Source organism: Ambystoma mexicanum, chromosome 7p, assembly GCF_040938575.1.
Source record: "Ambystoma mexicanum isolate Mex_15411 chromosome 7p, UKY_AmexF1_1, whole genome shotgun sequence".
Lineage (NCBI taxonomy): Eukaryota > Metazoa > Chordata > Amphibia > Caudata > Ambystomatidae > Ambystoma > Ambystoma mexicanum.
This window is the reverse complement of record NC_090939.1, coordinates 477,533,007-477,549,045: the sequence shown is the minus strand read 5'-3', so window position 1 is coordinate 477,549,045 and position 16,039 is coordinate 477,533,007. Positions and strand designations below refer to the sequence as shown.

Sequence of the window (16,039 nt, the reverse complement as noted above, 5' to 3'; positions counted from 1 at the left end):
CTAAAATCCAAGACGCGATAAAAATTACACGCGCTTTCCTCCAAGTCGCGGGAAACACGCACATGCGCTGACGATTCAATTCGCGGGTAAAACGCACTAGCGCTAATGTCCAACTCACGAATAAATACGTACACGCGCAACATACACACGCGCTTATGTTATCACGCAGAAAAAACCCTTGCGTAAACGAACAGTAAACGCGAGTCCAAAGTACACGCTTGCGCTTCACTCACACGCGCAGAGACACACGCGCGGGCGAAAAGTAACGGACAAAAAACTCTCGCGCTAGTTTGATTTGACATGTAGCGATAAAAACAAACGTACGCTTCAATCTTTTTAGATACAGATTTGATTTCAATCCCTTAGATAAATATAACCTTTTTACAAAGTTCAACAAATCTGGAAAGTCACTTATCTTGAATAAGACTTGAAAACTTCTTTTCTCAGAATAAATGGAAGTTTCGGACTCCTGTCCTGTGTCTCCACCAAACTCCAAACACGACTCCTGTTATACTTTCAGATCTTCCGCTCAACTGCTAGAAACTTGTCACCCTTGACAAAGTTAAGCAGGAGCAACAAGGCACACAACCTCTCAGCTGGGCAAGGACGATGAAAGGCAGTTTAGAATGTTCATTGTCCTCCCTATAAACAATCTCCAGCCAATCAGAATTTAGACTGAGAACCTCCATCTTGGCTTGGGGCAATCTCCATAGACTGCAATGAAGGTTAAGGGCAAAATTGGCTGTTTAAAAATATAACCCATAATAACTTCCTAAAACCTTTCTATACTAAATATGTGTCTCCCCTGACCCAATGTAAATGAGTATATGATACTGTATGTAAAGAATATGTCACTCCAACCTGACAATACCTGACACTGTCTTGAGGATCGGAGCAGCTTATATAGCTGAGATCGTGGGCACGGCCATTAGGGCCAGCTTACCAGCCACATCCTGCCACTCCTAGAGAGTGAGCATGTACAAAGGCAATCCATTAGCAGCCACACCCAAGAATACACTTGGGGCTGCTTATTGGATGGAATGTTCATGGTTAATGCATCCTGCTTAATGGATGGAATGTTCAAGGTTAATGTTACGCTCACCTGGTTCCCACAGGGGCATAGATCGAACCCCGACAGCTACAGCCTCCACCAGCGTGAAGCATAGGGCAAAGATGACCGTCTGGACGGACCCCCTCAGTCTTGTAAGCTTGACTCATAGAAATATTCTCCTGTAGATGGAGAAAGGTATTTAGCCCCGTGGGTGTGAATGCAGACCCCCCTCCCTGCTCCCGTTCTCCCCACTTGCCACCTCCGATATTCCCAGTGAGTGTCCTCACCTTATGTTTTTGATTGGTGAGCTCTCCATCCTGCGTGGCATGCAGGGACGCGTAGATACCAGTTACTTCACTGGTTTTAGGTGCTGGGGTTCTGGACGATTATTGAGTCCCGAGTTTGCCAAGTTTTAGAAGAGTTCAAAATGTCCAAAGTTCACTCTTGCACTTCCCTGTTGATTTGCAGAAGCCCACGATGAAATAAAGTAATTCTTTTCTCCTCTGGCCAGCCGGTTTCTACGACTAACCTGTTGAAGGTTGCGATATAGGTTAGCAGATCCTGAGTGCCTTGTCGTAGGGATAAAAGTTCGTTATCCAGGGCCTGACCCTGCGAATGCCTGGCAAATAGGTTTTCCATGCTCAATTGAAAACCTTGAAAATCCCGAAGAAGAGGGTCATCCTGGTTGACCAGCGGGATTGACCAATCTGCTGCGCTGCCACTAAGGTATGACAGTACAAAGGCTACTTTGGCTTGGTCGTTTGGGAAGGCTCCTGGTCTGCATAGGAAGTGCAAACGGCACTGGTTCATGAACACGGCGAACATTTTCAGGTCCCCAGCAAAACCTTTGGGTGGAATTTAAGCAATGCTCCCTGGGTGAACCACTTGCACAGGATTTTTCGAAGAGACAGGAGTTGGATTCCCTCCGAGTCCAGGTAGTGGTGTTTGGCCGGCTTGGCTTTGCAGCAGTTGTCTAGCAAGATCATCAGTGCGTTCCTTTGATAAAATAAGTTCTCTCCTGAGGGCATTAGTCTCTTGACGTGCAGAGTGCACCTCTGCTCTAAGTTCCCCTAACAGTTGGGCTAGTTGGTCGGTTTCAAAGGTTTCCATAACGCCCGGGTGGGGTTTTTTAGGTAGGCTTCGCGTTCTGTTACGCTCACCTGGTTCCCACAGGGGCATAGATCAAACCCCGACAGCTGCGGACTCCACCAGCGTGAAGCGTAGGGCAAAGATTACCATGAAGACGGACCCCCTCAGTCTTGTAAGCTTGACTCGTAGAAATATTCTCCTGTAGATGGAGAAAGGTATTTAGCCCCGTGGGTGTGAATGCAGACCCCCCTCCCTGCTCCCGTTCTCCCCACTTGCCACCTCCGAAATTCAAGTTAGTATCCTCACCTTATGTTTTTGATTGGTGAGCTCTCCATCCTGCGTGGCATGCAGGGGCGCGTAGATACCAGTTACTTCACTGGTTTTAGGTGCTGGGGTTCTGGACGATTATTGAGTCCGGAGACTGCCAAGTTTTTGAAGAGTTCAAAATGTCCAAAGTTCACTCTTGCACTTCCCTGTTGATTTGCGGCGGCAAATTCTGTCTGGAGGTTGCTGCCGGCGTTCAGGTAAGAGTCTGTATCACCCAAACTATCCTGTAAAGGTGTGTGAGATTAGCTCACTGTCTTTTCCTTTTTTCCTAGATGCGGGGTATTGAAGGATAAAGCCTCGGGTGATAATCAGGTAAGTCTTGTAATATAAGTGATTGTCTTTTTAGTCTCTTTAGGCTCACCTTGCTTTTTCTTGTCTTTTCCCCAGGTTTTTAAAATCACCGAAAAAGTGACGGAGGCAGCGCCGAGTAGGAGATGCTGTGGGCTGGTGAAAATGGAGCGGCGCTGCAGCTGGGATGCAACATGTGCCGGAAGAATGTCCCTTCAGGCTCGGAGTGATGCAGGATCCGAAATCAGGTGAGGAATAAGATTAAAGTCTGTAATCTAACCTCTTCTCCTATTTTTCCTTTCTCTCCTAGGGGCTCCTTGTTCGAGGCGGGCGTGGCTGAAGGCTGGATGCAGGTTTGCAGACACGGTGAGCGTTACGCTGCTAAATGCAGAATAACGCGAAGCGTGTGTTGTAGATCGAGTGTGGTTTAAATAGCTTCAAAAGTAGTCCCAGGCAAGAAGTCCCTAGAACCACACCTGAGTGAAAAAGTAGTCCTTGTGGAAAAATAGTCCCTCCAGGTCTCACGTTGGCCTGGATGCATGTGCAGCATGGTCTGCCTCAGGTAAGTGATGATTATGAGCCTGGCGCCTTAGGCGCCAGAACTGATTTCTACTATGAGCCTGGCGCCTAAGGCGCCAGGACTGAACCCAGATAGCCCCTAGCCGGGGCGTCTGAGGTTTAAACACATGTCGAGATGCCTGCTTCCGGGGCGGATGGGCTTGGTCCAGCTGCCCAGGGGTAGGCATCATGACAGTTAATGCATCTGAAGTGCTATGTCCATAATAAAAGCTTTTTGGTGTTAAATGGATGTTATTGTTTACTTTTGTTCATGAGCCTGGCGCCAAAGGTGCCAGGACAGTGTCCACCCAGGTCTCCTGTGCATGCGACCCCTGCATGCCTGTGCCCCTGACTTCATGACCATGACAGGGAGGTGGCCAGCCTTCAGAGTATCCACCACAAGGTTTGTGAAGGCCGTTAGTCAGCAGGTACCATGTGAATGTGTCCCTTCCCACCAGAAGCAGGGTGTCTCATGTTCCTTTCGCAATGGTGCTGACCAACGTCCCAGCTGTCAGCACAAATGTTATTTTACTCATTGAAAACTGTTCCCGGGAGGGGTGAGAACCGATGTGGTGCCACATGGGGAGACGATGAGTTGAGATACTGTTGATCTGTTAACTCCAATCACTTTCTACTAACATACGTTAGCTCTAAGGAGATGACGTAGCTTAGCCAATGAGTTTCTTGGGAAACATGGAAAATGTGAAGATTTTGAGCTACAACTGTTTCTAATGCCTTGACCATTGTATTTGTAGTATAAAATGAATGTTCACTGTATGCCCAGTTGTCAGCTCTTATCAATCAGTTTCAGTCCACTGTTCTGTTTGATTTCTGCTCGCCCAGCTGTAATAAACAGCCAGGGACGTCATTTCACCAAAAGGCCTGGGGTAGCGGAAGTGACATCACACGACCCTTCACCTCTGATGATATCACAGGAAGTGAGGTCAGTTGAACCCCAGCCCGAAGTGACATCACGGAAAGCGATGAAACCCAACCTTTCACTCATTGACAAAACAGGAAGTGGCATCACATAGCATTGTTCCTAAGTACACTACAATAAATATGGTTACGATACCCCTATAACGTGATATTCATTTCATAAAAGAATGGATCACCATATGTATTGTTAATATCAGTGTGCATAGGCCCATATTATCAAATTACTGTGAATGCAAGTAGACGTCCAAGTCCAAATGATATAGAACAAATTATACATACAATGTCACCCAACCTGTGTTGGTACTCATTTATCGTCCTCAGAAGGATGAAAGGCTGAGTTGAGGTGTTTAAGAACAGACTAAATCAGTGACTCACCCCCTGAAGCGTGCCTAAAATAAACCTTTAATGAGTTTAGCAATTATTTATAGAATTCTAGAAAATCAAATTATTTGTTATTCATATCCTTTGTTATTTAGGGCCACTGCTCAAAGTGCTACACTTGTAGAACCTGCTGTTTTTTTTTTTTTTAGGCCTGATCAAGAAAGCCAGCCACTCCAGAAACAAAGAGCCACATGGCACTGGCCATAGACAGGAGTTTACATTTTAAAAAAAGGAAAAAAAAGTTTTATTTTTTATTCTTTTAGGGGTAGCAAGGGAGACATCAGGGCACTGCGACACCTAAATGACGTCCCTGTAAACAGCGTTGTTTCTTGCCCGGTGTATGCTCCCTTTTTATCACGATTTCTATGTACCCCTGATACAGCTTGTTCTGAATGAAACGTATGGGGGAAGCAGGAGAATGTATGCAAGGCTTCCGCAATGGAAGGCCTAAAGGAATCTATTGTTGCTAGATGACATTTTGTTCTAAAGACAGGACAGGGTTTGTGAGAGATGGAAAATTACAGTGAAAACACAGAAGGGGTTGGACACATGGTATAGAAAAATGTATAAGTGGGTGTAAAAAGGGGGAAGGTTTTAACTACAGTGTCAGAAAAAAAGGAGGGGTTGTTTCGTTTTGGTTTCGGTGGGTTGTTTGGAGCTTCCTTGGGGGAAATGAGGCTGGTGAGCTAATACTGAATGGAGGGCCGAGGGCTGCCCTACTAGGAGATGGTATGCCAATTCCTGGTCTGTTTGTGATGTTTTTAGACATTCTAATCCAGTGCTGGGAGCGGGAAGAAAAGAAATCTGTTATGGAGTAGGCTGTCGATATGTGATTGACGAGAAGCAGAAAGAATGGGAGAAGTTACCCTACGCCACTTTGATGTCATAGGGGTCGAAAAGTGTCCAGTCACAATGTGAATGGTAAGCTATATTGCAAAGATAGAATTAGCCTAGTACATAATTGATTGGCAAAGAATGTCATTTTGACATTAATAAAAATCAGCCCTTTCATGAAATTATTTGTACCAGTTGCTCGTGAATATGCGGTCTAAAATTGAATTGTAATAAAAGATTCCCCTTTAATGAAGAGAGTTAGGAAAGACTTCATTTGTGCTCCTTTCCCCCCTTAGGCATCTTTGGAACACCAAACGTTTTTGCTGCTGTTTTGTTCATGTCCTACATTTTCAAGGCAAGTGAAGCCTTTTTACTTAACCTGCATTGCTAAACTCGCCTGGTTTGGGGGCGAAGATGTCCATATAGCTATCAGTACAGGAGAACTCCGTTCTCCATTGTGAAATTCTTGCTTTATTTCACACTGCACACGTCACCTTATAGTGAGGTGCAGCAGTGATATTTTTCTGCTAACTTTGTGGTTACTTGCATGATGTGTTCAAGACGGGCTGGTGGCAGCACATATTTTTCTACAATATTTCTTTTAATTGTCTTGTGCACTTTTGCATTTGGCCACTTAATGCTTATTAGAGTACCATATACTCTAAAATGGCCATGCCATGACATTTTCTCCAGTCCCTTTGGCCATCTTGGAATTTGGCCTTCTTCCTGCTCTCTCAGACAGACTTTCTATATACACTTATGACTCCCTGGGCCTCATTACGACCTCAGCGGTAGCCATGCCGCTATTGGCGGCATGGCTGCCGCCGAAATCGCGTCCGGGTCCAATCCTCAGAATGAGGAATTACCGGGCCATTCCGAGTTCGGAAGGCCCGGTAATTCCTCCCTCCAAGGACCCGGACCCAGTCCTTCCCCATTCCCATTTCAGCCCCCATAGGGCTGAATGGTAATGGGAGAGGGAGCAAACAACGGGCCATTACGAGTTGGCCCGTTGTTTGCTCCCTCTTCCCCTCGCAGGACCCGGTAAGCACGCCTGGTTTGACCAGGCATTGCTTCCTGGGTCCCGCGAGGGGACCTCGTAATGAGGCGGTATGGGGTAAACGGCGCCGGCACCTTTTACGGCGCCGTTTACCCCGTACCGCCAGGGTCGTAATGAGGCCACATTGGACCTGCTCACAGATTCACATCTTTGCATCCAGGTATCCAGCCTTGGAACAACTCTGAAAAATCAGTAAAACAAACATGGTCGTGAAGTCCGAGGCTGGCGTAAATTACAGACACCTTCTCTATTCGTAGCCTACAAAGATTCCCTCCATTCACTGAGCAATCTCACCATCATAACACATTAAACTGAATGTTCTTTCCAGTCTCTGTTATGATCCCAACTCCTTATCCTAGCCCTGCATGGGTAAGTCCTCGTCAAGTTTAAAGTAAGGTGATTGTTGAATGTTCTCTCCTAATCAAGAAACAAGACCCTACACCTACAAAGCTATACTCACTAAAGTCATGCGCAGTCTGCCAAAAATAATTTAAAAATGCATTCAAAATGAAAAATAAAGCAGGCTTATGTGTCCTCCGAAATACCTTACAGTCTTGATTCTGGTCTGGCAAGTCGGCTGAATTCCGATGAAGTTGAAGGTTAAAGGGGCAGGGCTGGGGAAGCTTCCTTCTCTGCAGTGGATCTTCTTTGTCTGGCATAATTCTGGCTGATGCCAACATTGATTATTCTCTTCTGTAAGGAGAGGCAGCTGGAGCTGCAGGTAGGCTGACAAAGGCAGGTGGAACTTCAGAGCTTCCTTCTCAAGGTTTGTCTTGCTTGGAGAGTTTTCTTAGTTGTCCTTATGTTAGTGAATGCTGCATTAGCTGCTGCTGGCAGAGATGGGATGGGTTGACGCCTTAGATGAGACCTCTGATGGAGAGCTGAGGCTGTCTCATTTGCTTACACATGGCAGAGCTTCCAAGGACTGGAAAGTCTGTAATTCCTACTTCCGACTTGTGCAGGGGTGTATAAAGGATTAGGTGAACTAATATTGGGGGATATATTTTGGCTTTAGGTCAACCTGTGGCCCGCTGTGCTTGACATGCTCAGGCTACTACCAAAGCTCACAGACTTGAAGCCCCTTTTATCTTTCTTTCTCTGTCTCTCTCTCTCTTTCTCTTTTCTGAGATCTGAGATCCTCCAGGGCTCTTCTTGGAAGATGGACTCCGGGATGAAGCGACATCTTTGACTATTATCTTACACACACACCTGGGGAGCTTTACCTGATAGGGTTCTAAACCGGTGTCTACAGTCCACAAAAAAAGTTTTTTCTACGTTTGTTAATATACCCTACACACCAGAGCTGAATGTTACAGTCTCATGTGGTAGGATCACCCTATATCCAATGGGGGACCCGTGGCCCAAGCATGCATGCTCTCACTAATGGAGGAGTGCCAGAGCCTTACCGGAGCCTTGGCGGGCAGCAGCAGAGCTAAAGGGCACCCAAAGGTGGATCTTCTTTCTTCACACAAACCTCAGATAAGACCAAGAATGGCCTGGGCTACACAGATGTTTGGTTTTCATCTTTCCTTTGTTTGCCGGAACAGGACCATCATCCAAGCAGACGACCTGGGGCACTTGACTTACTCAGCCCATACTGACGGCAGACAGCAGGCTGATTTTAATTACAGGTCGTGGATTGCGAACGACAGTACTGCTTTGGGTTTACAGACACCGTCCAGGAGTGTTCTTTCTTCAACACATGCCCGGAACACTCTTGTTTGTGGGGCCTAACTTAGTTGATGGGTGCAATAGGATGTCGAGGTGGCAGTGTCCTGTGGCAAAGAGAGTGGGTCTCTTGTCTCCCTCAGACAAAGCACTACCCTCGCTACAGGAGTTGCCATATGCAGGGACTTTTCATACACTTTCTTTCTGCTGCACTGAGGTGACAGTAGGGACCCCACGACACATAAAATACCATCTTCAGACTACAGTGCTCCCTCTTGACCCCCTGAGCTTCTGGGTACACAGCAGCATTTTATTTATTTCTAAGCATGCCTGATCTCTGATGTTTAGGGGTCTCTATTGGTGAAGACACAGTCTGCTAAGTACTTCAATCTACTGTGAGGAACCTGAGGGCATCCTCACTTCTAGTCCCCATGGATCCTCTTCTCAGGTGGCCAGGGAAAGGCCATCGCTCTTGGATACCGACCCATGGGGTGGATATGCGAGGGAGAATCACCTGGGTGGGGGGACCTTGGGGAGTAGGGAGAGGATGTCTTTGGGTGAGACAAGGTATACCCCTTACCCTGTCTCAAAACCATTTTCCTTTAAGACTCGGACGAGGAAGAAGCAACTGGGTGTAATGAGCACTTCCATTAATTCACACAACTCTGGTACCGAGACGAGGACGAGGGCTGTGGAGGAGTTCTGTTGAAAAAGTCAGGCATGCCCAGCTAATTAGTTTAATTATGGTCAGGCAAATGGAATGAAAGTCTTACACCTGACACCACTTAATAGTTCCCAGGTGTATAAAATGAGTGACATCCCAGCAGCAGGAGAGAACCATCCAGGAGAGAACCATCCAGGAGAGAACGCGGCGTGCAAAGCGGGCGGAAAAGGAACCGGCTGTAGAGTAGCCGGGTTGGGCAGGAGTGCAGAAAGGACGCTGTGACCAGCGCAGGCCATATGAGGGTCAAGAAGCTGCGGTGCCCTTCTACCGGTGTCCATAGTAGGAGTTGTGGGGCACCAAATGCTCTCAACCACCACAGGCCACTGGTAGCCTCCAGTAGAGGAGAGTGGGACTACCTGCAGCTGAAACTGAGGACGGTGAGCGCTGCTCGCAAAACCTCACGCGAGGAACAGGCAGAGTTGAAAGAATCGGAGAAGCCGAATCGAGAGGCCAGGAGGAGCAATAACAGGCCAGTGAGTGTATGGGTAGGGAATATTCATACCCGGGGCATTCCGGGGCTTGAGAGAGGCATATTGGCATAGTGAACAAACTAAGAATCATTACAATTGATATGGAAGATTAAATCCAATGTTGCTGAATGCCGAACAAGCTGCAAATTGGTATAGGTACTTTTAAGAGGGCTACGAGCATTACTGAATACCGGATAAAGTTGAAAAGGGTTCCTGAGAGTGCTCCAAGCATTATTGAACTCCAAAGAAAGATGCAAAGTATTATAAGTACTTTTTTGTGAATACTGCCAGCATTGTTGAATACCAAACTAACTGAGGTGTGATGAGCCTATGTGAATACAGCCTGAAATCAAAGCAAGAAGTGATGAACACTTATGTGCAAAGTGAAAGCAAGGTGGTGTAAAAAGTTGCACACCACGGAATGAGTTATGTGAAATACAGGTTGTGGCAAAACCAAGAGAATACCAATGAGAATATGAAATCAGTGTTGATTGATATGTCTGAAGAATACAGAAATATGACAAAATACCAAGTGTTATCGGTTGTGTGACCTGTAATAGGTGGACAGTGTGATTCGACAACTGCGCCTAGCCCGAGTGACCCCTATTTGAAAAGAGTCAAGGAAAAGCAAATGTGAAGAAGCTGGCATTCTGCTACTGTTATTTGTGCATGAGAAATACAGAGAGAGGAAAAGGAACCTTTGTGAACTATTGAAAAGTCTGAATGATTAAGGAGTTGAATTATTTAAAAAGTCAAGAGACTTGAACTGATTGTTCTTTTGAAACCTGGAAGAGCTAACCTCTTGGGGAAGGGAACCCCGAAAACATTGTGAGCTGTGTTGAACTCTTGGGGAACTCTTGGGGAAGGGAACCCGAGGAATTTTTGGAATTGTTCTGAGCTTGGGCAAGGGAAGCTGAACTTAAGCCACGAGCTGGAAGAAGCTCTGAACTTTGTTCTGACCACTATTTCTTTCGATGCTGATATCGCTACACATTATATATGGTTAGTTGTCAGGGCGAGTATAGGTTTTGGACATAGACAGACTTTTAAGTTGAACTTACTGACACTGACTATCCTTTGTTTTCTTTAGGTAGGGAAATCCCACCTTAGCATAGGGCAAGTTTGGCCTTACTCCATCCTGACATTTAAGAAAATAAAACATCTACTTAAAAAGTTGAATCCGTTGTCTGTGTCTTACTTCATGATGCCTTCACACTACCTTACTTAGATGTACCCTCATAATATCGCCAGGTTTGACAAGCTGCTGCATTCATGCTCAGCCACAGGAATGTACCAGGTCTACTGTCACCTGCAGGGGTGGCAGGTCGATTTTATGATTTCCAGTCGAGTGTCCCCCTGCAGGGAGCCACTTCAAAGGAGGCAATTTCAACAAAATGACCAAACAGATGATTGGTGATGATTTTAAAATGGTATCCAGTGTTTTTCTTCAGGAACTGTGTTTACATTTTACAAGCAGTCAATGAACTACAATAAAGGATTCCTAATTTACATAAAACATTGTAAAACACTCCATTATACATTTTGTATGACATTTACACATACATCCAAGACACGTTATATTTGCATTTCCACGTAAAGTTTTACATCTATGTCAGTGTGGTTTATATTTACACACAGAGAAACGTTGCTGGCCATTGCATCTGATTTAACCTACTACCATGAGGCCAAAAGGGACCCTAAATTTAGATGGGATTACAACAGTCAATGCCAATCTTTGGTTCCATTGCTAAACAACTTATATATCAGTCCCATTAAAATATCTATACATACTTCCACCAATCAAATTTCCGACCACTCCAATTGAAGTTTAATATATAGATATGATGTATTTATTTGAATACATTAATGCTTCCAATATAAAGAACATTTTACTCCATCCTCTTTAGTTTCCTAACTTGGATTTCATTGTATTTTTTTCCTGGTTTTTCGACAAATTAAAACATTTCAACAGAGATGATGACCAGTAGCCTCAGAAGCAAAGACGACCTGCTCTTTTAGGAGTTAGAGATTGGGTAAAAACAAACCCATGCCATGCCTTATTTTAAGCAAAGATTATTGGTAAAGGGCATTTTTTCAGGAACACACCAATGGGTATTGCTGCTATTTATAATTATTTAGAAAAAAGGTTTTAATTGCCACTTACCCTCTTACGCATTGTCGAATATGCATCTTCTGGGACACAACCTGGAGGATTTAACCGTACTCCTAGCTTTGTTAGGAAGTTTCTGGTGAACTGATCACAATTTATAATCTTGTAAGGTGTTGCATAAAAAACAACCTCCTTGTTGATGTTAAAGTGGTCCACCTTGTAGTACTCCTCGTCGTAGGGTGGAGGAAGTGGGATCCGATGTCGACGAACAATAGTTCCTACACAACAGAAAAAAAATAAGTAAACCTGAAACAGTCAACCCTACTCTGATAACCTTGTAACTGATGAAGACGAAATGTAGGAGGAAGGAAGTTGCAAGCTGTTAAGATAGATTTTCAGAATCAGCCCTGTGGTCAGATTCTGAGAGGCCACCCTATTCTGGTGAATAGGTGTAGACACTAATGTCTAGCCAATCTGGGTAGTGTGACTGAGAAGCAAGGCTTAGACGTAGGAAGTGTGACAGTGGTGAAGGGTTCAGTTAAGCACACACAGAGCACTTTTAATAATACAAATTAGACGGAATGTATAAAAATAAAGTTATTTATTTAGACCTTAGAAAGACTCTTAGTAAATCAAGTGAATAAATGAACCAGGTCAAACGTTTCTCTAAGCAGAGAGAGGGTGCCTCCCTCTGGAACAGCCTCCCTTCCCCTTTCAGATTTGAGGCCGACCTCCTTAAGTTCTGGAAACTGCTCATAACTCTGCTCTTCTCTACCTCTTTCCCTATTTCCCTTCCTTGCTAATCACCCCACCTACCGCGGTGGCCGTTGGCCTGATCCTCATGAACCTCATAGTCCCTCAGGCCCTTCCTGCCCGACATTACCAGCATGGCCCCCATACATTGCCCTGCGGGCCCCTGCCTGGTGGCTCCACATACCACCCTTGAGAGCTGCTTGTTCTAGCACTTTGCCTGAGGTGCTCCTCCTGGCTCCACTTAGCACTTCCCTTTGGGCTCTCCTCCAGCACTTCTCCACTCTTATGCTCCCCCTTTCCATCCTCGTCCCCTGCACTTCTCCTCAATGCACTTGCACGGCCGAATGCCACAAGGCCTAGTAGGACCATGACTGTATATATATTTCTGCTTTGTTTCTGTGTTATTATCTCCCCTGTTCCCTTCCCATTTAGCCTTGTGACGCTTTGAAACACAATAAGTGCCTTACAAATTATCAATACATACATAAATAAATAAAACCAGGTTAGAATCAAAGAGTTAGAAACACCATACAAAACCCAACATGATAAAGTACTACACCTTTAAAAGGCCTCTCCTAGCTAGAAAATAGGGGCCTGTTGCCCTTGAATCACAAGTCCCAAAGCAGTTATCGTCAAAAGTCCCTCAAAACAAACACCTATGGCGCTGGCACAAATTACGGACACCTGCCCTACTCCTAGCCTACACAAATTGCCTTGGTTCCCTAACCTCTGCATTGAACCTGACCAAATCCTCCTACTTCACAAAGTTAATCTCCTCCCTATGCAATCACCCCGGCAAACTTTCATCTACCCTTCAATCTTTGCTCACACTTCCCAAGCCAAAATCCATCATTTTGCCCACTATTTTATTTAGAGTGGAGTATGCCAAGTCCTGGAAGAGCTGTACTTCTGAGTCATTGATGGTCAAAGACGTGCCTAGTCGTGCTGCACTCAAAATGTCTTCTTTCTGCCCATAAGAAGTGAATGCTGCCAAAACATCCCTTGGTCAGGCCCTCTGCTCTTTTCTTATCGGTCCCACTCTATGAATACTATATAGACGAATCTTGTGCGAAGGAATCTCCAAGAGATTGCTGGCACAAAAGGCTTGAATTGATTGCTTAAGATATTTGTCCGCAATCTCTTCCAGAACATTCTTAAAACAAATGTTTGAATTACTAGATCTATTCTCAAGATCTTCGCACTGAAGCTCAAAATGTTGCGACATCTGTGCAAGTCGTTCTAGAGCTTCATCGTTGTTATAAGAATCTTCAGCCAGTTCCTGCATATCTCGCTCATTCGTGTCTACTCGCTCTCCTAATTTCAAGATTTCGCCATTTATTTCCTGTACAGCACTTTTTATGTCAGTTTTTAAAAAGGGAATATACTCCTGAAAAGATTCTTGAAGAGATTCCTTAAGAAGCTGCTGATGGTCTGGTAAGCATTGCATCAATTCTTTCCTGGTGATAGCATAGTGCCCTAATGTTCTGGAATCTCCTTGTCTCGTGATAGTGATTGTTGAGATTGGGCCACGCTTGAAGTTCTCTGCGCCTCTGTCTGTCAACACCTGGTGATCATACCCTCAACCCCCTGGGCATTCATTATGGGGCGTGCCGGGGTACCCTTATTCCATCCTCTTCCTTTGGTTTTCGACATGTGCTTCCCTTAAGGTTGTCTACTGGACGATCCCCTGTTCACTGTCCAATAGAATCCATGTGCCAAGGTGCACTGGTCCTGCCCTACACAAACCAGTGGGGGGGGGTGGGTGTTGCTATCACCATTGACTCATAGACTCGCTGCACACAGTTTGCCCCAATCCGCCTCGTACCAGCATTAGTGATTAGTGTCGCCTAGTCTGCTTAATAACCCCTCTTGGCACAAGGGAGTTCTCTTATGGGTGAGGCTTAAATTCCAACACTATTTTGGCCCCTTTCGCATTACCTCCAGAAGGGCTGTTCTCCACTCTGTTATGCAATGCCACTAAGAATTTGTCTAGATAGGTGCCCCCTCATCGCTGATTATCTGATCAGTCTCAATCTCTACACATATGGAGGACACGACAAGGCAAGTGCCTGTCCCTTTGCTGGTGATATGGAGGTCTCAATGAGGTAAGGGGATACCCCTTTGTTGATAGTCCCTATGCCTTCAGCCGTCACGGGAGCAAGCCCCCCCATGCACCTCTTCTGTTAACAGAATGCAGTAATAGCCATGGGCCGCCTCATTCTTCTTCATCTGTAGCTTGCTGTACTCCTTAGCTGGCACGGGCCTCAGCACGGAGGCCTGCACTATCCTCCACCAGTCCTCCTTGTCGATGCTTTGGGCCATGTATATATAAATAAGAAAAGATGAGCACCACCACCTTCTCGCTCTCGAATTCTCAGGGAGGCCTCAGTCCCACCACACCCTCCACTTCACTGGGCACTTTGCACTGTTTCCTAGTCAGTCACCCACCTGGTAATCTAACGCTTCTTTGCTGCCACTCCCGAGCTCAGATGCCAGGGGGGAAGGACTCCTCCTCCTGAATCGCTGCAAACGACCTCCTGTTCGGGACCCCTAGTAGGTATAGAAGGCACTGCATTCCTCACGAGTGGGGCTCTGCTAAATCAGCTGCTCGAGATAACCGGCACACCCACACACTCTGCGGTCTCTCGGCCGTCGCCTTCTCCATCATGGGAATACCCTCATTATTCTGGGTCACACACACCGTTGCTAACTGGATGGGGGCCGCAAACTATTCCCTTTCTCAGAGGTGGGGGGAAGCAAAGATGGCTTAGATTACACCTTAAGAATGGGGCCAGAGCCGAGCTGCGATTAGCGCATCCTTCTCCTATAAGCGGCCATCTTGGAATCTGACGGGGGGATACTTTAGCAGTTGAGAAGACCTGTGTTGGTAATGAGGAGGTTTTGGCAGAGCGAGATCTAGGGAATCCACCATCTTCAAAGGGAAAGGGGTGGATATGTGTATTCAAGCAAACAGGTTGCAAGAAGTGGACAAAAATACACCCCTGCAGTCAAACATTACTCCTTCAGGGTTGCAAGTGATTTTGAGAATTGTGGGGTCAATGAATCAAAGCTCCTGTGTTATCCTGAAGGAAGTGGGGATGCAGACCCAGGGCTTGTCTGGGTCATTGAATCTAGATAGGGTTCCCAGAGGGGCCCTCTGCACTATATGTTGATGAAAGGGATCATCAGGAAGTACAACCTGGTACATTTCTGTCTAGGTCAGTATTTGAAGGTGACCGAACATTCAAGTTTGTTGGGCCTGGGTCCCAGGGTTGCACGTGTCGAGGTGGCCTGTCGGGAAAATTAAAACCTGTTCTGAGTAATGTGGGGTCAATAGGCCATTTGTATAGCAAGAATACTTTGGTATCCAAGGATGGGGGGCTGAAACACCAACTACAGTCTAATAAAGGAAATATGGCTGATGTAACAAGTTGTGATGAGAGGAAAGGTTCAATTCTAGAGCGCCTCTTTGCTATCCCTGAAGACGTTCTGCTAAATCGTAGTAACATGTTGAGGCTACTGCATGCAATTCTCCAGTTACGCCTAATTAGTACAAGGGATACTGAGAGAATATTTTTTACGAATATCAGTCAGACACGGTAGTTCAAATATTGTTGAAATCTATGTTGTTATTGAACCTGGTAATGGCGGAAGCTGACTCTGTAAGACATCTTTGGTATGATTTATACCCTTTAGAAGGCCATAAAAAGATGAGAGGGGAAGAAGACTCATTTGTTCTGGGAAGATAATACCAGCTGAGACAGATGAGGTCGTTGAGAGTGACTTGCAA

General features: G+C 45.6%; 1 protein-coding gene across 1 annotated transcript in view; it reads right to left on the bottom strand.

The window, feature by feature from the left end:
• EFHC2 (EF-hand domain containing 2) overlaps nucleotides 1–16,039 on the bottom strand; it is a 369,754-nt gene that overhangs the window by 246,788 nt on the left and 106,927 nt on the right. Inside the window, exon 4 of the mRNA XM_069636501.1 lies at nucleotides 11,551–11,774. Coding sequence (XP_069492602.1) covers nucleotides 11,551–11,774 — 224 coding nt within the window. The remainder of the gene's footprint in view (nucleotides 1–11,550; nucleotides 11,775–16,039) is intronic.